General features: G+C 43.1%; 4 protein-coding genes and 1 long non-coding RNA gene across 9 annotated transcripts in view; 2 read left to right on the top strand and 3 right to left on the bottom strand.

Annotated features, from left to right (window-relative positions):
* Positions 1-21: 21 nt before the first annotated feature.
* Positions 22-5,039, bottom strand: rempA (intraflagellar transport protein rempA). Its single transcript, XM_069057784.1, has 8 exons — positions 4,807-5,039; positions 4,534-4,761; positions 2,152-4,485; positions 1,816-2,102; positions 1,517-1,770; positions 940-1,466; positions 474-891; positions 22-425 (listed from the first exon to the last, which is right to left on the bottom strand). Exons 1-8 carry the CDS (start codon positions 4,951-4,953, stop codon positions 106-108), a joined length of 4,515 nt encoding a protein of 1,504 aa, XP_068913885.1. The 5' UTR covers positions 4,954-5,039; the 3' UTR covers positions 22-105.
* A 3-nt stretch (positions 5,040-5,042) lies between these two features.
* hob (hobbit) lies at positions 5,043-21,171 on the top strand. 2 transcript variants are annotated; one of them, XM_069057777.1, is made up of 22 exons: positions 5,043-5,201; positions 5,250-5,376; positions 5,427-5,624; positions 5,671-5,943; positions 5,991-6,140; positions 6,193-7,028; positions 7,079-7,215; positions 7,273-7,698; positions 7,755-8,410; positions 8,554-8,797; positions 14,103-14,267; positions 14,365-14,565; positions 14,618-15,163; positions 15,214-15,578; positions 15,626-15,956; positions 18,847-19,205; positions 19,253-19,720; positions 19,776-20,153; positions 20,205-20,492; positions 20,540-20,752; positions 20,802-20,906; positions 20,958-21,171. In XM_069057777.1, the coding sequence occupies exons 1-22, from the start codon at positions 5,143-5,145 to the stop codon at positions 21,015-21,017; spliced, it is 6,585 nt and encodes a 2,194-aa protein (XP_068913878.1). In that variant the 5' UTR covers positions 5,043-5,142; the 3' UTR covers positions 21,018-21,171. The 2 variants fall into 2 exon arrangements, with proteins under 2 accessions (XP_068913878.1, XP_068913879.1); XM_069057778.1 differs by lacking the exons at positions 20,205-20,492; positions 20,540-20,752; positions 20,802-20,906; positions 20,958-21,171 and having other exon boundaries at positions 19,765-19,903.
* On the bottom strand, positions 8,822-14,107 carry LOC138138066 (uncharacterized). 2 transcript variants are annotated; one of them, XR_011161953.1, is made up of 4 exons: positions 13,803-14,107; positions 13,177-13,750; positions 9,255-9,425; positions 8,822-9,202 (listed from the first exon to the last, which is right to left on the bottom strand). It is a non-coding gene; the product is annotated as an uncharacterized lncRNA (long non-coding RNA). The 2 variants fall into 2 exon arrangements; XR_011161954.1 differs by having other exon boundaries at positions 8,822-9,001.
* Positions 21,172-21,513: 342 nt separating the features above from the next.
* mRpL50 (mitochondrial ribosomal protein L50) lies at positions 21,514-22,590 on the bottom strand. Its single transcript, XM_069057794.1, has 4 exons — positions 22,451-22,590; positions 22,238-22,341; positions 21,729-22,051; positions 21,514-21,676 (listed from the first exon to the last, which is right to left on the bottom strand). Exons 1-4 carry the CDS (start codon positions 22,508-22,510, stop codon positions 21,552-21,554), a joined length of 612 nt encoding a protein of 203 aa, XP_068913895.1. The 5' UTR covers positions 22,511-22,590; the 3' UTR covers positions 21,514-21,551.
* A 169-nt stretch (positions 22,591-22,759) lies between these two features.
* The window catches only part of skd (mediator complex subunit skuld), a 54,352-nt gene continuing 51,123 nt past the window's right edge, over positions 22,760-25,988 (top strand). For all 3 annotated transcript variants that reach the window (XM_069057782.1, XM_069057781.1, XM_069057779.1), the window contains exon 1: positions 22,760-22,902. In XM_069057782.1, coding sequence (XP_068913883.1) covers positions 22,834-22,902 — 69 coding nt within the window. In that variant the 5' untranslated portion in view covers positions 22,760-22,833. The remainder of the gene's footprint in view (positions 22,903-25,988) is intronic.

Genomic DNA, 25,988 nt, shown 5'->3' with positions numbered 1-25,988 from the left:
AAATCAACAGAACAAAGGAACTGGTTTGCATCTAACTTTATTCAATCTTTTAAACAACAATCACAACAACGGACGGAATCGTACTGTATTTTTTACGCTTAAAACTTAATCTTCGATCGCTTCCTCGACAAATTCGTCGTCTTCCTCGTTGTCCAGCTTGATTTTAACCGGAATGAGTGACGTAACGGGAACACCTAACCCTTGCGCCAAAGCCTCGATCGTTTCTTTACTCAAATAGTACGTGATGGGAGTATTTCCGCTCGCGATCAAACTCTGCTTCAACTCGCTGAACAGTTGCTTGGCCTCGGAGTAGTTCTCGTTTTTGATGTATTCTTGTATCATCAGGGCGCAGATGTCGCCTCTTCGCACCGAAGCCTCCAGTTCTTTGCCTCCGGTCATCAACAACTGGCGACACTGAGCCAACCCTACAACACGACTCGAACAAAAAGTCACTCCTACACCTTTACACCCACCTGCTTGGGGGTCCCCGCGCTCGAACAGTCGCCGAATGTCGACGAATCTCTTGACCATCGTCAGCCGCTGCAGGACAATTTCTGTCGCTCTTTGGTGCTGCACCGAGTCCCTGGGACTCCCAATTTTTGCCAAACACCGCGAGGCTTCGGTCAAAGCTCCGTACGCTTTCTCGTAGTTTTTAAATTCATCGATTTCCACTTGGGCGCAAGCTACGTAAAAGTTCGCCAACAAATCTAGAGCTTTGCCCTTGGAATAGAATGTAATTATGTTCCTCAAAATTTCAGGATTGTTTTGCCAATCCAGCGACTGTAAATAATTCGCCGCCATGATGTAAATTTCTCTTTGCCGCGACACTCCAGCGAAAAATATAATCTTATCGGTGTCTCCCGACTTCAGCAGCGCCTTCATCGCACGAATCTAAACGCAGATTTATAAAATCCATTCGTACTGCTTCAGTCCACTCACCTTATCTCCAGCTTGGGTGAACTTCTTGGTGGCCAGATGGTAGTTGCCTTGCAGCATGAGACTCTCGGCCAAAGTCTGCAAGACGTTGATCCTGTCTGCTTCCTCCACCTGGTCCTTCTCCGGGGTCAGCTTTTCGGCCAAATCTTCGGTAAGTTGCACGTTGTGAGTCAGACAGACGCTGATCGCCTCTTTGAATTTTTTAGCGATGGCGAGCAGATCCACAGCTTTGTCGAACTGTTCGTTGGTCACGAAATAATCGGCGCATTTTTCGACCAGCGCCGGATCAGAATCGGCATCCAGGTCGGTCGCTATCTGCTGCAGAATATCGAATTGTTGGGCTTTGAACGCGAGATCGAGAGCTTTGTGCAGCATTCCGGCTCTGTGATACAGAATCACCGCCTTGTCGAGGGCCCCCACTTCCTCGAAATATCGAGCGCACTCCAGTTTCTCTCTGTTGCAAGCGACCGACCCGATATTCCACAGCTCTTCGGACATGTGATTCTCCTTACAAAGCCTGACCGCGTTACCTGACAAAACAACATGACAAATCTGTTGTGCACTTCTCTCTACAACTCACTGTACGCGTTAGCTTTGGTGAAGAAATTCACCGCCTCCTCGAAATTCCCCGTGGTTTCGTAAAACCTAGCCATGTGGTAAAACGCAGCTTTGTCTCTCCCGGACCGCGCCAACTCCGCCGCTCTACTCTCCTCCCCAAGAAAGCAAAGCACCCTCACTTGCGAATAAATATCACCGGCGTTGTTGTAGATTTTGAGCGCCGCCTGCATCTCCCCCTGAGACTCGACGTACTGACCCCACCACTTGAGCAAATCCCTAAAACCTACTCTACACCACCGACAATCAAACAGGGCCACTTACGGATCCTTGGTCTTCCCCATGTAACTCTCGAGTTGCAGCGGTTGGTCCAGCAACATTCTAGGAACGTCGAACTTGTGAGTGTTCGCTCTTTCGTACCTGACCGCCGCCTCCTTGAAGTCTCCGCTCTGTTCCAACGCTTTGGCCCAAGCGTGCTCAGTGTTCTTGAGATGGATGCGGTCTTGCGACTCCGCCGTGGCATGCGCCGCGTCCAGTTTGTTCCGACTCCTCAACAATTTGTTCAGGAGGTCGTAGCGCTCGCACTGGACGTACAGTTGTTCAGCTTCGTCCTTCAAAAAGACGGTTTGACTGCTGGAGAAACAATTGCGGATCACTCACGAGCATGCCTAGATGGACGGCCAGGACCGCGAGTTTGGCCTCGAAGGGTAGAGTCTGGTCGGTGAGCGCAATCCTCAAGGCCATGGCGCCTCTGGCGTTGCCCATGTGGCCCAAACAAACCCCCGCGACGTCCAGACGGCGAGTCTTGACGCACATCTTGGCCAGACTGGCCCACACTCCCGGATTCTGCACCAGCTTGATGGACTTGAAGGCTTCGTCCATGTTGCCGAGGCTGAGATTGTAGCTGAAGTTCAAGACGGCGTCTCTCGTGGCCTTGCTGCAGTTTTCCAAGCCGCTGAAGTCGCTCATCACCTCCCTTATAATGACAAGCTTCTCCAACAAAATTATATACGGAGTGGCCACTGCCAGGAGTCGCGACTCCACATCGACGGCCTTGATGTCGTGCATCTTGATCCCGTGTTCCGTCGACACGAACATCGTTATGACCACGTGGTCCTCGTCTTTTAACAGCGTCTTGGTGTCGGATCGCGTCCGCCCGAAGACTCCCCCGACGCTTTTCTTCTCCGGCGGCAGTTTGACCCTCTTGGCGTCGCAAACCAACAACCTGGAGTCGCTGTTGTCCCAGTGCAGGTGCAAAGGAATTCGATTCGAACAGATCTCGTCGAACACGGCTTTCGCCTCGTCGGTTTCGCTCTTGTTGCCGTTTCGAAACTCCTCGTTTTGCGATCTCTCGTCGATGCTGTACTCGTCGGGGTTCGATTCCAGATCGGCCAGATTTCCGTACTTGTGGAAGTCGTACGACATCAGCGCGTCGCTCTCCACGTCCCAAACGTACAGTCTGCCGTCGGGGATGAGATTGGCGGCGGCCAGAGTGAGCGCGACTTTGTTTCCGGAGCAGTTGCTCTTCGCCTGGATGATCTCGCCGAAATCCGGACACATGTCGTACAGATTCCGGCCCGGGACGATCAGTTTGGGGTCGCTGTCACCGAGCTCGTAGATCTTCAAGAACCCCTCCATCGTGAAGACGGTCAGATAGTTGCCGGTGACGTCGATTCCGATGGGTTCGCCCTCGTGCGACGCCGTCGCCAGGGTGGCAACCGCGGAGCCGTTGAGATTGCGGATGAGCACGCACTTCGGACTCAGGACCACTATGACTTTCTTGTGCACCAGAACCTTCTCGTTGTCGCAGTTGAAAGTCGTCAACAACTTGATCGCGAAGTCTGCTCCGCTCTCTGACTGTTTGCTTATCGTCGAATTGAGTTCGAACTTGTCGGTGTCGGCCTGTTCCCATTGGACCTCGTACACTGAAATTAGCCGCCCGTTGGTGAAGACCGCGTAGTTCTCATTGATGCTCATGTCGGTCACTTGCGACGCCAGATGCAACACGTAGTTGCTCTTCGCGCTCTCTACGAGAATCTGATTGGCGGTCTTTTGCGTGCACCAGATTTCCTCAGAGCAACAGGTACAAATCGTCTGTTCCTTCATTATGTACACGGAAGTGACGCAATTCACGCTGAGCAAAGGCAACCTGAGCTGGACCGACCCCCAGATCAACTGTTTGACAGTCCCGCTGACCGTATTGACGTTGTTCAGCTCCCAAGCGTCCTCCGCGCTCTCCAGCTGGACTTTGGTGTTGTTCCTGGTCCAGAAGTAGATGCGCCCGATGTTGGTCCCAGCGCACAGGGTCTGATTCAACTTGCAGAACGCCAAACACGTGAATACTTCGTTGACCGTTCGATTTTTGTCTTCGTTCGTGTAAAATTTGAGAGTTGTGGGGAGGACGTAATTGTCGTTGGTTTCGATGTCCCAGATGCGCACCACCAGATCTCCTGTTAAAATGGCAAGATTGGTGTTGCTGCACCAGACTAGACCCTGATTGCCCACCCCGCGTGTTTGCACCCTCCCGCTCAACTTCACTTTAGTCAGCTCGTTCAGATGGCCTTGACTGTCGATGGAGAAGTGACCCACGGTCAATCCTTCCATCATCACGACCAGAGAGTCTTTCGCCGGGTGGTGGACTATGTAAGAGAGGGGAATCCCTTCGGTGTTGAGGACCTCGACGCAAGAGCCTGCACTGTTGACGTAATAAATCGACCCCACTTGCGTGCCTACGTAAAACGACACGTTGTCGGACCCCTCCTGAACCCTAAACTTCCTCGCTGTGGTTTTCGGCCGCCAGTTGCTGAATATATCGAGAGCGCGCTCGTCGCCGTTGACTGCAGCTTTAGCCAACCCCTCCACGTCGAAATCCGGATGCGGCTTGATCGTCATCCGGAAGGTGAGGTGCGTGATCGACTCCTTCAGGTCCAGGTGGAACACGATGACGGTTTGACCTTGATTGTCAACCACCTTCCATCCAACCAGAGACCCAGACTGCAACTCTGCATTAACAAATCATTTGCTTAAATTGGTTTGACTCACTGAATCGCACGACACTAGCCGTCCCCCCTTTTCGCTGAATTCCAGCAGCGTGATCGGAGCCTTGTGGGGGCCCCCGACGAGCACGAAGTCTTTTTCTGACCCATTCCACACTTTAAATTCGCCGTTCTCCCAACCCGTGGCTAGAATCGTCCGCTCGGGGTGCCAAGCGAGGGCTGTTACTTGAAAACTGCGGTGCACGGGGTAGTTAATGTCGCTTAATGGCTCTCCCTGTAAGGATTGATCGGTGGAAGACCAACAGTTCGTTCACCTTACCAGTTCGTCGAAGATCGTGACGAAGCCGCCTTTTTCTTGGGAAAAACTGGCAACAGCGAGGAGCGCAGCGTTCGGATGCCAGACTCCGTTCAAGGAAATCGACCCGGCTTCCGGAAAATTCACTGCATTTTCTATGTAAAGTGTCATTTCGCGAGAACGTTTCTCGCTTTGTTTACAAACATTACTGGTTGCTAGGTAGCGGTAAAAAACTGCCGACTTTTAGACTGATAATGTTGGCGACCCTGCTTTTTAAATGTGACATTTGACGTTTTATTGTAAATATTGAGCTGTTATGCGGGTGTCATCGTAGACAAAAACCGATTTTTATCTAGGAATATGGGAGGGTTCCTGATATTCATCACAGCATTCGTCCTCCTAATTTGCATTATATCATGGTAAATATTTACACAGGCTTAGTTGCAATTTATTTGTGTCGCTTCCAGGGGTTTCAGAAACATCATATCTTGGCTGTTTCGAAGAAAATACAACGTTTCTTTGAAAATAGGCAGTATCAGACTGCCCTACTTGAAATTATGTGACATTTACATTTCTAAGAATGGTTTCAGTATAGTGAGTCATCACTATTTTGGTGTACTTATTATGTAATGAGCAATTTTTAGCACATTGATGAGATCAGCATTAAGAGCAGTTTTCTCAATTCTGAACTGACCAAATTGGTCACATTGGTGGTAAAAGATGTGCGCATCAATAAAGATATTGGCGAAAATTCTGATTTTATGTCTGTGGCTGAAAACAGCCGTAACTCTTTGGATTTCAGAGATAAAAAAATTCCACACTTTATCAATACTTTTGCACAGGTAAATACCCATCACAGGTTTTTTTCAAGTCACACATTGATTGTAGTTTATGGCCATACATGTCCATAATGTGTCGGCAATGCTGTTGCGGTCTGAGACTCCAGGATGTCTCACTCATGCAACAGCTACAGAATTAAGACTTGATGGTAGCATTCTAAAAAATGCAAGGTTGCTATTGGTTACATTAAATTTAATGGATGCATCAGCAAAAGTGTTGAGGCATGCAGAAAACCAATCAAAAGAGACTTGTCTTGCAGAGTTTAGGTTTGGGATATCCATGGATGTGATTCTAGTGGCCCAAGGTCCTCTCTCAGTTGAGGTAGGTTAAGTAATTTTTTGTGGTTTGAGAATGACGCTAAATTTTAGAAACTTGACTTTAAAATGTCTCAAACCAGTTCAATAATCAACGATAGCTTTTATAATATGGCCCACAGTAACAAGATCAATCAAAAAATCAATCAAGTTGATCACGGTGAAGACGATTTTTTGCAAAGAATTTTACCGTTAATACCAAAGGTATTTAATTTGAACGTGATTTATGTAACGGTGTGAAAAATGTGTTTCATAGGTTTGTTATCTACAAATTGACGACACCTCTCTAAAGGGTGTCAAAGACAACAGTCAGATCGAGTATAATTCCACTTTGAAGAAATTATCATTGACTTATAGGTCTAACAAAACGGAGATGTCCGGGAGTTCGCCTCAAGTCTCGTTTAATTTCTTTATGGCGGATTTGCAACTCCAGAACAGCAGAGAGAAACTTCTCTCGTTGAAGACGCTAAACGTCGACGCAAAACTCAAGAGCGAAATCGTCAATATTTATTTTCAAATGAACAGTTTGTTGATAATGTACAACCACGACGTAATACACAGGTGGGTCTATTCGAATTTCCTCAAGAACAAGCAAAACCCTTCGCTTTTAAAACTGAAAGAAGACAATTCCCCCGGTGCCGTTAACGGCACCAACGGGAATTCCTTGATAGAAAACATTATTAAAAAATTAGTCATCAACGTGTGCGCCGAGTTTTCTCAAGTATCGGCAACTGTAAAGTTGAGCGGGCACAGTTCTTCCATGGGTTTCAATCATGTCAAGCTGATGCTGGAGCAAGCGCAAAAGCGTCGAGGACCCTCGTACAATTCGTATTTTTTCAATCTTCTGCTGCTGGACCGCCACTGGCAGACCGAATGCTTGATAGAGTCGTTCTGGTGGAGCTTCAAGGAGTGGAATCAGGACTCCAACGTTTCGAAAAAGATGCACATTTGGGGGACTCCAGTGTATTTCGTCAAGGTTCTGGTGAAAGTGTGCACTCATGAGAATCACGAAATGGAAATTGCCTCGTTTTTGGACATGGTGCAGTTGGAATGGTCGCTGGAGTTGGCCGACTGGGTCCTTCTTGCGATAAAGTAGAGTTCGCGCGATGTTCCCACTCCAAATTTGATTTGTCCATTTTCAGGTGCTTCAAACAGTACGGTCTGGACGGACCGAAGAATTCTACTAATAATCATGTCGCAACAAATTTCGTAGCGCCACAACTGTATGTCAATATGGTGATCAATCATTTTAATTGTTTCTTCCAGTCGCAAAATACAGGTGAAGTACAGCGGCGGGTCAAATAAGAGAAGGGAGTTAATAAGTGTTCACTTGCAGAATATTTTGTCACACAGTTGAACTCGGTTGAAATAATCAAGAATTTGGACTCGACGAATGTCCAATTCGAGGAGTTTAAAATTTTCACAATCAATAACACTGGCGCTTACTACTGTTGCATACGGACCGAAGACATCTCCAACTATAAGGTGTTCGTTAAGCACGCTCAAGTCGACTACAAGAGTGGTAAAAACACTATAAATCTCTTGGAGGAAATTACGGTTTATTGGTCGACGAATTTCCATCTGAAAGCGCTACTTCTTGTCAGAGACATCACCGAATTTCTCAGCGAGCTTCGCGAAGAACTCAATTTGGCCTTGACGGAAAATTCACATGTTGACGACACCACTTACAATTGTACCGTCATGGGGCTCTTCGCGTTCCACATCGAGATTTCGGAAAAATACTCTGGAAAAGTTTCAATCGGTTGGTTCTGCGCTGTTGTTTTTTTTTTTTTTTGGGTCTGCGAACTTTTTTTGCAGATACACTGAATGTGTCTAAGAGGGATCAAGATCTGTCGGTTCAGAACAACACCGCCGTAATTTCCATCGACGGCGCTGACATTTTCACAATCAAAGGCATCAATTTGCATAGAGTCAAAGACAACAAGTTGATCCGCGACGAGCGCCTGGATAATGAGAATTTTAAGGTCGCCTGGAACAAGACCTGGGGCCTCTCGGTCGACCTCTTCAAGGCGGTTTTTCCGTACGAGCATAATTACGCCGACGCCGTACAGAACGAGTTCGTGTCGGTGTTCAAGTGGTTGAAAATCGTACACAATCGAAAGAAAATTCCTTTCACGGCGAGCAGTCCCTTACCTAGCGATTTGTTCATCAATGTGAAAGAGTTTCTCTTCGAAATGAGCGACGACCCGTTTGAAGTGAAGTTGAGGGACAACTTCGAGCTTCTGGAAGACGAGTACAACGAAAGTCTCAAGCGGCAAAAGATGTTGAAAGAGAAGGTCGCGGAGCTGTGCAAGACGCATCTTCATTTGCCTGCCGGTAAAGTGGAGGAGTTGTATAACAATTTGAAGAAGAAAAACGCAGAGATTTACATTCAGAGGTCGAAGCAGATGTTGAGAGCGGTGCCACCCAGAACGAGACTCTTCGCGTGGAACATGACCAACATGGAGATCATGGTACTGGACTGTATTAACTCAAATCATTTAATCGCACGGAACATCATCAATTTGACATGTGTCAGTTTGCAGCGCTCTCTGTCGTGTGTGTCAAGTGACACAACCTGACTCGCGCCTAATGTCACGTCGTTTGAATTTTGCAGATTTTGGCCGACCCGTCCATTCACGGCGCCGAAAACGTGATAAAAGTGATGAAAGAAATCGACGGCGACAGTCCTTGGCCCGAAGAGAAGCTCGAGTTCACGACGTTATGGTGTCGCGTGGTTTCGCTACGCTGCAAAGAGTGGAAGTTCCAGTTGCGGGACTTCCCGCAGCCTCTGCTCGACATCAGACAGTGTTACATTTGCGGACAGCTAGCGGGGGCGGAACAGGTGGCACCGAGACGAGGTAAGACTTGAAAGTAATGCTTTATTAGAGTTAGATTCTCAGTGCTTGTGACAAAACGGATCGTTTTTTGCGGCCGAATGCTCCGGCCATGTCCATGACGCCTTGAGCGGTGTCGACCATGTCCAAGACAAAACCGATGACTGCGTCGATGAGGTCGTCAGACATGCTCATTTTTTGGGAGTTTCTGACCGCGGTGTTCTTAGCCTTGAAAGAGAAAACAGGAAGGAATTAAAAATCTTTTCTCGGTGGTACTTTTATTTATTGGTGGGTGGCGCTTGACAACATGTCGGTCACCGCTTCAGCTTTGCCTTCCAACTTTTCTTTGACGTCTGCGGCTTTGTCGACTACTTTCTCCACGATTTTGTCCTTGTTGGGGATTTTTGGTAAAGTTAGTGAAGCACCATCCTTTCATAATAATTCTAATAAACTATCTTTACATAAATAAATCAATACTCACTTTACGATTATTTTTATTGTTGTTGTTCTTATTGTTCTGAGCCTCTGTCATATCGAGTACCACAATGATGAGGATGGCAAGGCATACGCATTTCATAACAGTTGCCATTGTTGCTCGATATCAACTGGAATTTTTTATCCGCTTCTTTCTTTTAAAATCGGGAATTGTGGCCTTGCAAATGTTATACAGGATGTAATTTTTTCTAATCTGATGGGATTTTATTTCGTTGTATTTGTAGTAATGATCATTAGCCAGTATCGAAATATTTTGTAGACAAATATGTAATGTCATTAAATGTACAACAAGAATGGATTTTGCTAAAACTGCGCCTAATGTGTTGTTAATTTACCGGCAAAACCGACCAGCCACTAAAATACACGGCATATCAATCACAAAGCAGCTCTTTTATTATGTCACAGTAAAAATCTGTGCATTTTGTGCGGTAATTATGTGATACATGATTTTTTAGAACAATTAAAAATCAATGGTGAGTTTTTTAAAAATTGTATTATGTTAGGAACCTGATAAAGTGCATTTTTAATTAAAAAAAAAAACGTAGCAAATGGTTTTTCGTATTACATATTTAATTAAATTGTATTAAATTTTTTGCTTTATCAATTATCGAACTCAACTTAAAAATAAAACGACAATAAAACTGGTTTATGTCAATCATTCATTGTTAAATTATTATTTCCCTAAACATGCTGCAATAAGTCAAAAGACAGTTGTGCAAGAGAGATAAAATAAATATGATAAAGATCGTAACGTGTGATTTATTTTCCTACTATGTATGTACAAGGAAGAGAAAATTTTCAATAATAATATAAAATCTCTAACGCACTCATATTTTAAAAAAGAATACAAAAAGAAATCAGCACAGATTGCTAAAAAAATTAATCATAATAAAGCAATCACCAAAGAAGATTGGTGCAAGGTCATAAAGTTGCATTTTAAGTGGAAAAGAAATCAGAGATAATAGTATTATCTTTGCATAATGAAATGATTAATGACTCGCTACTAAATCCTATCACAAGAAAATTTCGTTTTTTTCCTAATGAAAGCAACTGCTTCTTTAAACATTCCTCCAAATAAATTTCGTCAGTCATTTGCTTGTCGCACCACATATTTTTCACAAAAATCCTGAATTTAATCATTTGTATTGGAATGGAAATTCACGCGTCCCACTTAAGTTTCGTCTTCAATGCCAGGAATTTTTTTTTTGTTTTTGTGTAATTTTTTCTTCGCTCAGATGTTGCTTTTTCATTTTAATTCTTGATGTATTTCGATAGCTTTTACTGTATTGTCATGAACTGCTCGACTTCAGTATTGGAAACAGTACCTACTCTTGGCTAGGGTGAACCATTTTGTTTTAACCCAAACAAAATTAAAAAAAAATGCCATAATTCCATAAGGCGAATAAGTATGTATTACCAACTGGAATTTGTTTTTCTTTAAAAAAGTTAAATATCTCAATCTAGCTAATTTCACGGGTGCTATTTTGCTAACTTCACTCAGTTAATAATTCTTCTTCCAAACATTCTTGTTGAAAACAAAACTTGTCACATACGTACATAATTTCTCTTTTGTTTCTATGTCGTTCCATTCTTGTTTATGTTCTTGAGAGATTATTAATTTTTTTCGTTTAATTTAATAATTTCGCATTTGTAATTTGTAACCCGGATAATTAGGAAACCGGACCAGACAAGATCTAAAATCCGGGACTGTCTCTATTAATCCGAGACATTGCTCTACCCAAATTTCCCTTTTTTGTTAGACGTTGGATTTTTAGAAAACAATTTTTTCACTTGTTTATACAGGGTGAATTCGAAATACGTCACAATCTTAAAACCCCAGGATCTTCAGGAAGTGAATAAACAGAAAATGTGGTTAAACATTTTAAATTCATAAAGTCCAATTTAACTTAATTCCATCCCGAACAAGACGCTTCTGAAAGTTCTAATAAATCGAAACTTGAATATCCGCAAAAACCATTTAAAAACCGAGAGTGACAAAACCTTGTTTTGAATGAAATAGCCGGAAAAACACTTTAAACACAGCCGCTAAAACGTGTAACATTAAGAGTGAAAACCAAGTGAAAGGAAAAGTCAAAGCAAAAACCACAACTACCGTGCTTACAATTATTAGACACAATCTTCAAAAAATGTCGGTCGTGATTTCTAATACACGCCTGTGCCCTTCGATGTAGATTATCCCGAACCTTTGCAAAACTTGCTGCATCGTCCGGGACTTGCGCTGATGAATATGGGTGTTAAAAACTCCGTTAACAACACTGTTCTCATAAAATCAGGTTGATCAACGCACATTTGAATCACTCGCAAAACTCTTGCTGAGGAATGCAATCGAAAAGTACCATTTTCCCGTAGACAACAGCCAGAAATGTTTGCGAATGCGGAACACGACGCGCCGGAAACTTTTCGCGATACAAAGCTTGTGCCCTTAAGCCAACACCATCTGCACTTCCGTAACAAAGTACCATATCGGTCATTTCACTATTGGTATAATTTTCCATGATAATGGCACACTGAGACGCAAAACTCCAACAACCAAACAATAGCCGAAGGTCGCACTGAAAACAACTAATCTACACGCGGTACTAGCACCCGCGTAACAAAACTTTTTGCACCTTTTTTGCGTTGCACTCGATAACTTTTTAAATCTTACTATCCGTCCTAACGTGATATCAGTGGCGTACTCAACTTTTGTGGTTGAAGTTTACATGGCTTTTCTGTCCTTATGCGGATCTATAGCCCAAAACTGAATGCACGGGGTTTTTACAATTGGTTTGAAGATCCTGGAGTTTCAAGATTGTGACGTATTTCGAATTCACGCTGTATTTTTCACAAAAAATCTTGAATTTAATAATTTGTATTGGAATGGAAATTCATGCGTCTCACTTAAGTTTCGTCTTTAATGCCAGGAATTTTTTGTTTTGTTTTTGTGTAATTTTTTCTTCGCTCAGATTTTGCTTTTTCATTTTAATTCTTGATGTATTTAATAGGTATCTTTTACTGTTGTATTGTCATGAACTACTCGACTTCAGTATTGGAAACAGTACTCTTGACTAGGGTGAACCATTTTGTTTTAACCCTAACAAAATTAAAAAAAAAAGTGTCATAATTCCATAAGGCGAATAAGTATTACCCACTGGAATTTGTTTTTTTTTAAGTTAAATATCTCAATCTAGCTAATTTCACGGGTGCTATTTTGCTAACTTCGCACTCAGGTAATTGTAATTCTTTTTCCAAACATTCTTGTTGAAAACAAATCTTGTCACATACATAATTTCTCTTTTGTTTCTATGTCGTTCCATTTTCGTTTATATTCTTGAGAGATTATTAATTTTTTTCGTTTAATTTAATAATTTCGCATTTGTAATTTGTAACCCGGATAATTAGGAAACCGGACCAGACAAGCTCTAAAATCCGGGACTGTCCCGACTAATCCGAGACATTGCTCTACGCAAATTTCCCTTTTTTGTAAGACGTTGGATGTTTAGAAATAGTTATTTGTACAACTAGTTACGAAAGTCATACTTTTTTTCATGAATTTGCAGATTGATTAACTCGGGCTACGCCCTCGTTAATCAAGCTAATAAGTGAAAAAAGGGACATTCATAACGTGTTGTACACACATTTTTTTTGCATATCGAAAAAAGTTGAGAAATTTGGTCTAAAAAGATTTATGAAAAATTACAACAAAAAAAATAGGTATGCTTTGACAATCATCTCTAAGGAGATGGAATAAAATGATTCAAAAAAGTACTACTTTCACCGCGATTTTTCGTGTAAAAAAGTACTACTTTCACTACGATTTTGCGTGTAAAAAAGTTCCACTTTCATTACGATATGCAAAAAACAACTTATTCACTTATTTATATTTTTCTGACGATGTCCACACATACCTATTCATTGACTTCAGTTCCTCGACACCTTATTATTTTGTAAACTTTGTACAGAATAACGATTCTTTCCTTATTTATAAAATATTTAAGACTGACTTTTATCTCACCTTTCACTATTTTTTTTACATATCTTTAAATTTGACATGTTAGACAATTAAATTGCAGTATGATTAAATTACCTTCCGAGCATACCTTACTTGTAATTTACTTATGTGGATGTTGCGTAATAATTATTGTTATCTGAGATAAGACATTATTAAGATGTTTCTGTTAATTTAATAACAACGGTCTCGTCTGGAATCTTATTGTATTACAAAAAATATTTAACCTTGCCGTTGTAAGGTATGCCTTCAGAAAGCTGTACAGAATCATGAAATACAAAAAAACAATAATACACCTTTTCAATGCGTTGTGCTTTATTATGTTGTTTTTATGAAGTGTATGTTTTCACTACATCCATTGCCGTACCCGCCGCCTTTTCAGCTTTTTCTTCAGCCTTCTGAACTTTGTTGTTTATTTTATCCATGATTTGTCCAGCAGTGTGTGCTTTCACAGCATTCGACGACACAACGTTCTTCAAAAAAATATATTTCCACCACAAGAATTACAACTGACATCATACTTACACTTCCTGGTCGAATTCTCCCTCCGGTATTTTCTCCTTCAGCAAGAGTGATCACCACAAAGACCGACAAGACAAAACACATCAGTTTGGCGCCGACCGTCATGTTGAAATCGTCTGAATTGCACTCCAGTTTGATCCATTTTTATATCGATCGCTAAAATGTCCTTGTCGTTATTGTGATTGTGCATCATATTTTTTTCTCCGCTGCAATAGATTTGTACAGCGACAAGCTAATTATGTTATTAAATAACACTTAAGCCGATGATTAATAACAAATCGCAATAATTAGATGTTTTTTAAGCCGTGCGCACCGTCGTGGTCAATTTGGGCGAACCATTCGAACCGTTTCCTGTCGAGAGGGGCATGCTACCGTTGAAGTTCTACCACGACTTCAACTGCGAGGTGGAGTCGTACAGTTACGCTTTTGGGCCTTGTTGGGAACCGGTGATAGCCCAATGCAACTTGAGTGAGTATCGCGAGGAGCGTTGCGTAAATAAATATTTCTTTGAAAATCGACTTTTCTCCTTTTTTTGTTAAAATTCAAACGTTCACAAAACTGGTAGGTTTTGAGAAAATTTTGGCCCCATCTCGGGACCCATCGCCGCCGCTGTCCTTCTGGGACAAGATGCGGCTCTTGTTGCACGGCCGCTTGACCATGGTGGTCCAGCAACTGACGGTTTTATTGCACGCGTCTCTGGACCCGTACAACACCACCGAAGAAATGGAGTTGACTTGGAATCAAGTGGTGATGGACTGGACCAACGGTATAACTCCCAATTCTGTCCAGACGCGACGTCTAAATTGTTAAAATTTAAGCCAAATTCGTGTACAAGGGAGATTTGAATATTTTCGTGAGGACCGCCTCCAAATACGACGACTGTCAACTCCTCCACTTGCCCAATTTGAAGCTGATCTTGGGGATCCAGTGGGTGTGTCTGGGCGATCCCAACGACCACCACAACGTGATCCAGTGCGCTCCGGACAAGATCCCGGAGTATTCCAGCAACCAAGTGCACGATTCTTTCAGAGCTTTCCGCTCGCAAAACGTCAATTTGAGCATCGTGCTTGAGACGAGACCGGTGTCCAATCAAGCGACGAACTTCGACTGTCCCATGTTGGTGCTCTACGGAAGTACCTTGAGGTGGATAGAGAATTTGAAGTTGATTTTGTCGGGAGTGACAAGACCGACTAAAAGGGGCAAGATATTCAATAACGTGAGACCGAGAAAAATTCAGTTGAGTCGACACTACAAGAAAGTCCACCTCTTGATGGGTCTGCACAAGTTCCAGGTTTGCTACTGGATGTCGTTCGCGATGCAGAGAGGGTGCGAGCTGATCGGGGGGCGACTCTCGTCCAGCTCTGGTAGTAAATCGATCGATTTGTAGTTGCGTTGAGTGATGGGACAATTTTAGAGCACATGTTGTCGTTGGTACCTATCGACGATGGTCTCACCCATCGTCCCAAAGCCGAGTGGTCCATAGTCTACATGAATTCGGAGCTGAACGATTCGGAAATCTGGCTGAAGAGCGCCCTCCAAGAAGACTCGGAGATCGAGGCGATGTCCTTGAGGCAACCCGTGGAGAAGTGTTACTGCTTGTCGGTGGCGAAGGTGTCTTACGGCCGCGAAACCGTCGTACCCAATCGAGAACACAACTCCTGCGAGCGGAACAAAGACACTCCCACGCACAGATTGGTGGTTTACGACTTGAGGGGCGCTTGGACGAAGAGCAACCGAAACGTCGCGTTCGCCCTCTTCGACACCTTCATGAAGAACAAAGTAGGTGGTGCGCAGATCGTGGCAACGTTTGTAAGTGTAGGTTTCAGCAAATGAAGAAGAACCTGTCGACGGAAGGTCTGAAAGCGTTCCGTAAGGACAACACCACTCCGTTGAAGAGGAGGAACACGGATGCTCCGGGAACGCCACCGAATTCTTCCATTCAGACACTCCAAGCTGCGGCGTCCACGCAAGATGCGCACTCGCCGAGTAGCAAGTTGCAGTCGGGGCATGCCGCAACGATGCTGCAACAGTTGATAGCAGAGGCTGACAATAAAGCGGTGGTTTACAGCGACGACTTGTCTTCGGTGACGCGCCAGCAGCAGATGCAAGGGGTGCAGGCGTGTCAAGGGGACGACGTCCAGCACAAAAATTGGCAAAGTAAGTTTGTGGGATGAACTCCTAAATGTAGATCTTTCACAACGTGAAGTAGGTATTGAAATTAAATGAAAAAAATCATATTTGTGGACACAGATTGGTCGTTGGTTAATAACAACAGTGTATATTTTTTGGGATTTTGTCGTAAGGTAGGTACGTTAAATATGTTGCGATGAAAGAATAATTGTAAAAAAGTTCTGCGCAAGTACTGGTCCGATAACACATGAGTTAAGAAAAGAAAAAAGAAAACCCTTCACAAAAACCTACATAATAAAAAAAAAATGGTTCTAAAGTGCATTAATGGTTATTTGTATGTATATCAAGGCCGCGAAATCGTTCTTAAACGTACTGAGAGAAAAATTGTCGCCGGGGCTGCTTGCGGCCGATAGGACAATTTCGAGGCTGTTAAGAGTATCGCGGCCAAGGTGTACACAACATTTACTTTAAAAGCAACGGCCGCGAAATTGGATTTCGCGGCCTGTTTTAGGTACGCGAAGTTCTCACCACAAAAATAAAATAAATTGACCCCTAGTTTTCTTGAAAACATGATAGCAAATATTTCCATGATTCCAACTTTTGGCGCTCGTTGTACAATTTGTTTATTGTCTTTTAAAAGATATGATATATAAAGTCTATTCGTTTTAATAAACAATTGTCAATGTCAAAAATTCTTATAAGACCGGACTGTACCACCTCAGATTCCCCAGAATATCGTATTTATAGACCGGATGTATAATGGTTTTTACACTAGATATTTATTGAGGTTATGTATATGTTGCACTTTGAGACTTTGACATTTTTCTATCGCAATTACACAAATCCAGCGACCCGTACGCAAGTACCTACAGAAAAATTATATCTGTTAAGACCTTGCACATCAAAAGCAATGTTATGATGTTTAATGATTCTTAAAAGTGAGTTGCGTCTTGAAACTTAGCTAGGAGAAATGAAGGTTTGTACGGAATATTTACTTGAAATCCAATAAATCGGGAAATGTGAACGGTTAAATAAAATGTGGATTGAAAGATAAAAGACAAAAACTAGTTTAATATTAGAAAAATGAAAAAACTAGGAAATAGGTTACTTCAAAAATATGAGCAGCTTTCTCGCAAATTTCTTTCATCGACATTCATGGTTTTTCCGTCTCCAATTCTTTGCAGTATCGAACTATTGCCATCTTTTCACGTTGAAGAAGCGACTGACCTGTACCCCTTTTACGTGAAGCCATTCTTCAACTTTAAATTCTTCGTCAATTTTGAATTTTATATTAAACAAATCTTGCGCATGTCAAAAGGACGAAATTTGGCTGACACTCAGAGATGCCAAGATTGATTTATGAAATAACTAGGGTTGACATTTTGACAAGTCTACCACCTTGACAACATTTTGACAATTGTTTATTAAAACCGTCGTCCGCGCCGATAATAACGATAATAACGTTATTACGATCAGCGCAGACGACGATTAAAACGAATGGACTTTAAGTAAATTCAAAAAATTCCTGGACTGTCAAAATGAAAATTTAAATAAAATGCTTGTTTTGACTGTACTTGTATATAAAACATTTTCGCTAGAGTGTACCGACATCAAAATCTAGTTACAAAATATATTTAGGTTATGTTTTCATTTTTAATCATTGAACTAAAAATGTTTTGAATCATTAATTGCTTTGCACACTTGAAGTGAAATGCAGCAACTAAATGAATTAGAGCAATAATTAAGTTTATAAAAAATACGCGACAAACTGAAAACAAGTAACAAATTAAACAACAACCAAAATCATCCAAAATAAACTAATCTGTTTCATTTATTATTTAACATTTGATTAACACTTATCTCTCCAAAATTTTGATTTGTGAATCACAAGAACGAACACCAATTCTTAGGTAACAATACTGGAGCAGCTTTGGCACAAATTTGTAATTTCTTCCCGTTGTTATCACTTTTTTGTTTGTTCCTCATAATAATTTCTTATGGCCCTCTTCTCTCGCGCCAATAGAACCACCCTAGTTCGTTTTGAACTTTCCATTTTAACCTTTTTACAAAATACACTTAAATAATTTTACAATTTATTTGACAGTGTCAATTTAAACAAATGAATAGTTTGAAAAATTAAAAAATCATAAATAACAACTGGGTAATATGAAAATAACTAGTGATTTAACCAACCTAACAACTGCAATTTTGATTTTGACAGTCCAGACATTTATTGAATGGACTTTTATTTTAGATAAACAAGAATAATTGGTTAGGCACTCAAAAATGTTTAAATAATATCTTTTGCATTTAAAACCTTCATAAAGAAAACACGCGTCAAAGAGAATTTTTTAACCATAACTGAGACGTAACTTTTTTTTAAATTTAAATCTTGCATAACAGCAATGCAAAATTTACGTCGTTTAAACCCGTCGTGTCTAAATGAAAATTATTTATAATGATCGAGATTTAAAGCATCTACGCTTTGGTTTGTAATCTTATATTATGGAAATTTTATTTCAGTTTGCCACGATAATGGGGCACAAATAATCCATAATAACTCTTCGAAGTTTTTTGCAACGTAATGGTTCCATAAAATAATATTCTTATATTGCAGGTGTGCAATTAAATTTAAACGAAATGTGTTATGGAAGAATCATTGTATTAAGGATGACAGGGTATGAAACATTTCTTGCAACATGACAAATTGCATGCCTTGCACTTTGTTTCGGTGCGTTTTTTTTTTTGTCTTGCACATCCAGCGTACTTTATTCTGAAAAATTAATATAAGTATAAACATTTAGAGAAAAATAAAACTGTACAATGGTTGGTTTACAAAGCATTTTGAAGTTTGGCTAAATTGTAGAAATTAATGGGAGCCGCTTTTGCCCGATCTAACACTTTCAACTCCTTCCAGTCGCCCTCGTAAACGCACAAGTCCTGCTCAAAGGTTGTGAAACCAAAGGTTACGTAATCCTGAGCGCCGCCAAAGCGGAGATAATCCAAAGAATCCACCGTCCGGTCTGGAAAGACAGGACTCTGGTGTCCAAAACCACCTGGACTGGCATTTTGGAGTGCATGCAGTACTACGCTACTGTCAATGCTGGCGAAAACGACTCCGTCAACGAAAACATCATGTGGCTCACGGTCGACAACATCCAAGAGAAAGAGTCGACGCAGATCTCCGAACCCTCCGAAGTACCGAACATGGTCGGGAGCGGCGTGTCCGTAGGCGCCGTCGTCAGCGATACAGTCGGACCGAGCAGTTCGAGCCAGGTTAGTTCGTTAACCCCCAATCGATAACCGATTAAATCTTAATTTAGTTGCAAAGGATCGTATCGAGATGCAAATGCGAGTTTTTCTACGCCGACTACGGCGATATCAGCGTCGATCCGGAGGCGGTAGCCGAAGTCCCGCCGCCCCCGCAGGAAGACGTGGGGCCGTGGGACAGGCGGCAGAACGCCGTAGACGCCTTCACTTTGATGCACTACGATTTGGACGTCTGCACCAACTCCTTGCAGTACGCGATGCTCTTGGACATCGTCAACAATCTGTTGCTGTACGTGGAGCCCCACCGCAAGCAGGCTCTCGAGAAGCTTGCAAGGATGCGATTCCAGCAGCTGTACTGCGTCGAAGACCAGAGGCGGCCCATACAGAACCAGCAGACGTTGGTGAGGACCACCGTGAGCAAGCTGAGGCGGCTGGAGAAAGAAACTTACCTCGTGAGCAAAGCTTTGGCGGAAAATCCCACCGACGAGTTGATACAAGAGATGCACAGGCTAGAAAAATCGGTACCTAACCTCTCGCGTTTGCATAAATAATAAGATAATTGAAGGTTTGTTGAAGGTGTACGAGTGTAAAAATCAACTGAACACCCAGAGCGAAGAACTGGACATGATGTTATCGTGCTACAAAGAAACGCAGTTGCTCACGAACAGTCGATTAGCGACTACCAGAAGCGGTAAACCATTAACTACGGTCAGAGCCAACGAGATTTGCTTCAAACATGCCCAGTGGAGGTTAACGGAAGCGGACGGACAAATCGGAATCGCCGATTTAGTGTTGAGCAATTTTCTTTATACCAAAAACTCCAAGAGCGATGATTCCGTCGAGCATCTCCTGGAACTGGGTTATTTGCGAATGACGAATCTTTTGCCCAACGAGATTTACAAGGAAGTGCTGTGTCCCAGCGAGATTCAACACGGGATGCCGATAGAGTACAAGGTTTGTCGGGGTGGAGTCGCAGAGTTTTGGAATAACGTGGGATCGTTTCAGAAAGTGTTGAGGGTTTTTTGCAGGGAGAAGCAACCAGTTGGAGGGATTTCCGTGAAGGAACACTTCGAAATAAATCTTGTGCCGTTGACCATCGGGATGACGAAGAAGTTTTACAGCACGATGATGAAATTCTGCTTCCCCGAACGAGAGAGTGAGAATATTGATTATTCGGATAGGGTGAGCGATGACGGGGGCAGCGAACCAAAAACGAAAAGATCCAAAGCCGCGAAGCGCAACAGAGATTCAAATTTTTACGTTCCTTACGTAGATGACGTGGAGAAAATGAAGGTGAGAGTTTTGAGCTGTGGAATGTTGTGTGTAAAAGATGAGTTTAGGAACGCGCCGAGAAAAACAAGCTTTTCGTCTACATCAAAATACCGGAAGTGCCCGTCAAGGTTAGTTACAAAGGAAACAAGGAGAAAAACCTGGAAGATTTACGAGACGTGTCGCTCGTGATCCCCACTCTGGAGTACCACAACATGACCTGGACCTGGTTGGATTTCTTGATGGCGATCAGAAACGACAGCAAGCGAGTGATTTTTTCACAAGTAATTTAGAAACAGAGATTTTGGTCGCGAGTCTTAAAGTTTGTTCCAGGCCATCAAGCAAAAACTGCAGCTCAAACGGAACACCGGATCTCTCGATGAAAGTTCCTCGCCTCAAGAGGAGGACAAGGCGCGGATGTTGTTCGGCGCGAGACACGTGAGTTGAGTTTTTGCGAGTATTGGAACACGTTCTGTGAGTTTGTTGCAGGCGCCTGAAAATAAAAGTATCAGGAAGGGAGTCGGAGGCGTCTTCAAGTTCGGTAAATGACGAAAGTTGAATAAATTTTAATTTTGTTATGTATTTTTCTAAATGGATTTAAACTACATATTTTTGCGCTTTTAACGATTAGTTTTATACGTAAGTAATTTATCGAAACTATTTATACCTAAATGTGCTTGCAAATATATCTATTTGTTTAAAATGTTTTTTCCTTAACCCACAAGAATATTGATCGGGTTTTTCTCGACGTCATACAAATTTTACGGCGGTAAGTCAATCAAACTGACGAGGGTAGGCACCCCAATTTAAGTCAATATTTGGAACGGGGCGGTATAATATTTTTACGTACAGGTTTTAAAGAAAAAGATTTTTGGAATATGCACCGTTATCGAAACAATCACGCGGAAACGGAAGTCGCGTAGATGAAAGAAAATAAGATTTTGTGTCGATTCCCGACGAGTGTTACGCCCCTGGTCTTGACCTCTTGATATGTGCGGTGGGTTGCCTACCTATTGGCGCAATTTTTGCGAAAATAAAAGTTAGGTTAATTAAAAACTAGTTTTATTTCTTGGAACTGTACACCTACGAATTAAAGGGCCACGTTTGGTTCTGAATGTGCCCTTTATACTTATCCTTGTATTTCAGCCCCGTCACTAGGGTGGAGCTCCCGTTAAACGCAGTTTGTCCCTTGAACATTGTGTCAGTTTCTGAAACAGAATTTTGTTCAGACTTGAACTGGCGTCAGTAGCGCGAGAGTACCTGGATGGAATCGGTGATATTCGAACTGGACATGCAAATTTTCGGGCAACTCCATGTCGCGCATTTTGTCCAGGGGTGTAATTGTATCGACTGGAGTTTGATAGAAGTTTTTAACGTCGTTTAGAGTTTGCATCGTGTGCAACAGCGAATTCGGCACGGGATGATCGAATTCCCTGGCACAGGCGCTGAGTAAATCGAATTTCTGACTGAGATCCCCGACGCGCGCCTCGCCGCTCGTGCCCCCTTGCAGGTCGCGGAAGAGGCGGTCCAGCCTGGCGTCGACGTCGGGCGGCGGGGTGTAGGGCTTGTGGGGCCTCAGGAACCTAAAAAATCGTTTAAATATTCAACGGGAGGGCACACAGCCTTCGATTTTCGTATTTCACGCGCAGTATCGAATTTATCGACCGTAGAGTGGCGCGCCCTTGCGTACGAAGGCCCAACCACGGGGAAAGCAAGGATGGCTCCCCTCGTTAGACGCAGTTCAATGTGAACGTCGCAAAGGTACACACCCTTTTGCCGCGAGAGACTGTGCCGAAGAGTCGATCCTAGGGGGCTGCTTCCTGTCGATGCCCTTCTTCTTCTCGGCCTTGGTGGCGAAGCAACCCACCGACACCTGAAACAAGCGACAGTCGGAGACGGTGCGAGTGGTGGCGGCTCGTGTCGACGTGCCGGGGCCCGGGCTAGTGCAGCGGACCTCTAGGGTGCGGAAATGTGATATTTACTTGGGTTTTCGGTTTGATTCGGACGGTTTTGAGAACGCCATGCCTCATCAGCGCCGCCATCGCAGTCGACTAGATCGGCGCGAGTCGGCGCGCTAAGACGCGCGTCGGATCGGCGGTTCGCTCCGGCGCATCGACCGCGCAGGCGACGTGTGTCGCGAATAGGAGCGTACGGTGAAACTGTGAAATGTCTCGGGTCTTGCTTTCCTCCGATTGGAAGCGCTGAATTAGTGTGGCTTGTTGTTTCCTATCCGCCATTTTGCAGTTGCGATCGAAAGGTGAAAATCTCGGTAAATGTTGGCGTTTGGAGTGCGGTTTTGAGTCGCGCGTGTGTGCTGTGACAGGTTCTGTGTCGTGTCCATCAAATCAACTAGAATGGATCAGGCATGACGCACCCAAATTTTCAAACCAACGGAGCCAGTTTAGAAGATTGCCACACTAACTTCTTCGCTCTGGTAAGTCGATGGGGGCCGCCGACGGCTGACATCGCCCCAGCCCTCCCGACGCTCCTCCAATGTTTACGTTCTGGCTCCGAACCTTCCCCCCTGATCGCAAATGACATAATTATCGCCAGCTAAACAATCCCCCCTCCGCCCGCCGCCACCTGATAACCGGAGCGTTTTTCGCGAGAACAGTCGCGGCCGCGGGACGGCCCGGGCCCCCGGAATTTTCGCCGTTTTCGCAAATCGTCCAACATTGCGGCTGTTCGACGATCTCGTGTGAACGAACGCGATACTCCGGTGAGGCGCTGTTGCCGCTTCTAAACGTAACGGTCTCGATTCTCGACTGTTTCCCTCCGTGGGTATCTAGATCGCACGGTTTTGCCTCCGTCGGGGGCCTGTCAGCGCCCCGTCCGACCCCAAACCGCCCCTTCATCGCCGCCGTCGACAGATAAGGACGGGCATGTTCCGCATGCCTTCGCTCCTGGCCGTTTGACATTGACGTATGTGGGCTGCGATCCGGCAACGTCGCGATTCGCGGCTAGTGACAGGCGTACAGTCTATGGTATAAACGCAGCTGATTACGAGGACAGCCTACATTTACTTGCAACATTTTAATAATATACTCTGCACTATTTACAAAGCACCGATTTGTCCCGGCCCACTTTGATCCGCCGCCGCCGCCGCTACCGCCGCACCAAAACCTTCCTCCCCGGAGAAGCGCATTTTCTTCGATGATAACCTACTTGGAATGTTTGTTTTGCACCAATCAGTTCCGCTTTACTTTTAGAAAGTTACTTAATGGCTGCTCGAAGAAATCACCGATTAATTAGTCCGCAATTCTGCCACAACCCAATTGTTTTTCTATTTGACACATTTCGAGGGCTGGCATCACGCCCGATCACTTCAAACTCGAGATACATCTTTGCAGGACCTCCACATCTACCATACCCCAAACAAAACAACACCATTTTCAAACTAACCCAGTTTCGCGCCCTCTTCTTCGGGACGCCCCTGGTCTCTCTCTCTCGCCATTCTTGTTGCTTGTATCAACTATTGTCGATATCCTCGTTAGACAAGAGGTTAAACATATCGACCTTGAGCTTATCGTCTTGTTATCGCAAGACGTTGTTTCAAACGTTGTTCAAAGGCACGAGAGGCTTCGCCACTGTCATCTTCTCCTGCAGGACACGTCCAATGGACACGTTTTTCTCTTTCAATTGCGTTGTTTATTCGTTGGATTTGTTATCAGCAGTGTTGACGTTTCTAATTGAAAAGCGAATTCGGTAGTTTGTTTATCTTTTTTACGCGGAGCCAAACAAGAATAAAAAAAACTTGGAACGAGTCTTGTTTGTCCGGTCAATTGGTTGGTAAACCTGTGCATGATCGCCGTAATTAAAATACCCGGCGCGGCGATAAGTGGATTGTGTAAACTGGCCTTTACAGTCTTACACTGTTGATAAAATTGATTTGTTTTTATGAATTCAATTAAGCTCGACCAGATAAGACGTTTCAAATGACGAAGTTGCGTACGTAACGTGTGCTATGCGATTTGTTACGTTCGGTGTTTTTTTTTAGTTACTACGGAACGTAACGTAAGAAAGTTCCAATGTTGTCACACTGTCGGTTCGTGTGACTTCTTTTTCCACAATTATTTAGCACCATTATTGTTACGATAAGGCGATAATTAAATAGAATGTGTACAATTTAAATTTACTGTGAAAGATTCCGTTTCGTTACGTCACCGATAACGCGGTATCTTATCGTAGAAAAAATAACAAACTTGGTGCAGCACACTGGATAAAAATGTGCCACTGAGAAATCTACAAGTGGTCTATAATTCGCTGCGCTTAACCCTCATACATAAAATTTATTAGGTTATCTGAACCGTTCCTCTCTTATCACCGTTTATTGGCATATCAAAATTTTTAATCAAGCTGGTGTGCACGCTACTGACCCATTTTCTGATGGACCTTGACAATTCACCGGGAATTCACCTATTTGTAGCTAATATTTTGATAAACTCCTAGTTCTTCCTTTCGTATCGCGAGAATTTGCATAACCCATATATCGAGAGAAAATCGTAAACACAACTCGCAAGTCCGTTCGATTTAATCGGTTTTGTAAATTTGCGAATATCGGAATTCGCCCAGGGGAAGGTCACGAGAATTTGTGAGTAATTGTAATACGAGTAAAAGCGAACATTTTAATTAAAGAATTTATTAAATGTTGCACACTAGTCGTGATGTCAGAATGACTAATTAATTATGCGTTCCGTTTCTTTTAATTTTATCCAACGATTTCCGTTCTTATCAAATCCAGAAAGTGGTTGACGTTTTATTTTTAGATATTTCGTGATTCATCTGTGCTAAACAGAGTGCGACCTTGACAGGACCGAATTTGCAGCGAGTCAATAGAAAACGTCATTAGATAAGAACCGGGAGTGTTTTTGTTTCGTGACAAGTGAGCGTCTCGATCGTGGTGATAAAGTTCCGGGTGGAAATTTTTCCTACAGAGTTGTATATTCCGGGCAACGATCTGACAGAATGTGACTTTGGGAGTCTCGGGTGTCGAAGATGACTGGAAACGGTCCTGATAGCTGGGTTTGGGTTAAGCGATTTAAGCTGCTTCAAGAGTTGAATAAGACAGTTATGACATGGCTGGCACACTAAAGTAATTAGCTTCGTCAGTAAGGCGTGACAGTATGACATACATGACATAAAACTGAGGCAGTACTAGATCTCGAATGTACTTGGGAGTAGTAGTTAGGCTCCAAGAAACGGAAATTAATATTTCGGGTGAATTTGGGTTTTGTGATGGATAGATTTAAGGGTTTACAGGACAAGCTATAGTCGAAATGTTTTGGATATGAATTGTCAAACTCAAGGTCGCTAAAAACTTATGATTGAACTGTACATTAGTGAGATCTGTCATAAATTTCAATAACCTTATTGGCGCGTTTAGTTACTTTTGCTGGTAGTGCCAACTTAACGACAAGTTCCCAATCCACATCCATAACGTTCCGGCTATAGGTCTTAGATAAAATTAAATTTTTTCAATTTATTTTTACATTTTTTTCGTGAAAAATTCCCTGGTGTCTG

The sequence above is a fragment of the Tenebrio molitor genome, chromosome 9 (genome assembly GCF_963966145.1).
Source record: "Tenebrio molitor chromosome 9, icTenMoli1.1, whole genome shotgun sequence".
Lineage (NCBI taxonomy): Eukaryota > Metazoa > Arthropoda > Insecta > Coleoptera > Tenebrionidae > Tenebrio > Tenebrio molitor.
Note: the sequence above shows the minus strand (reverse complement) of the source record. Positions and strands in the feature narration are given on the sequence as shown.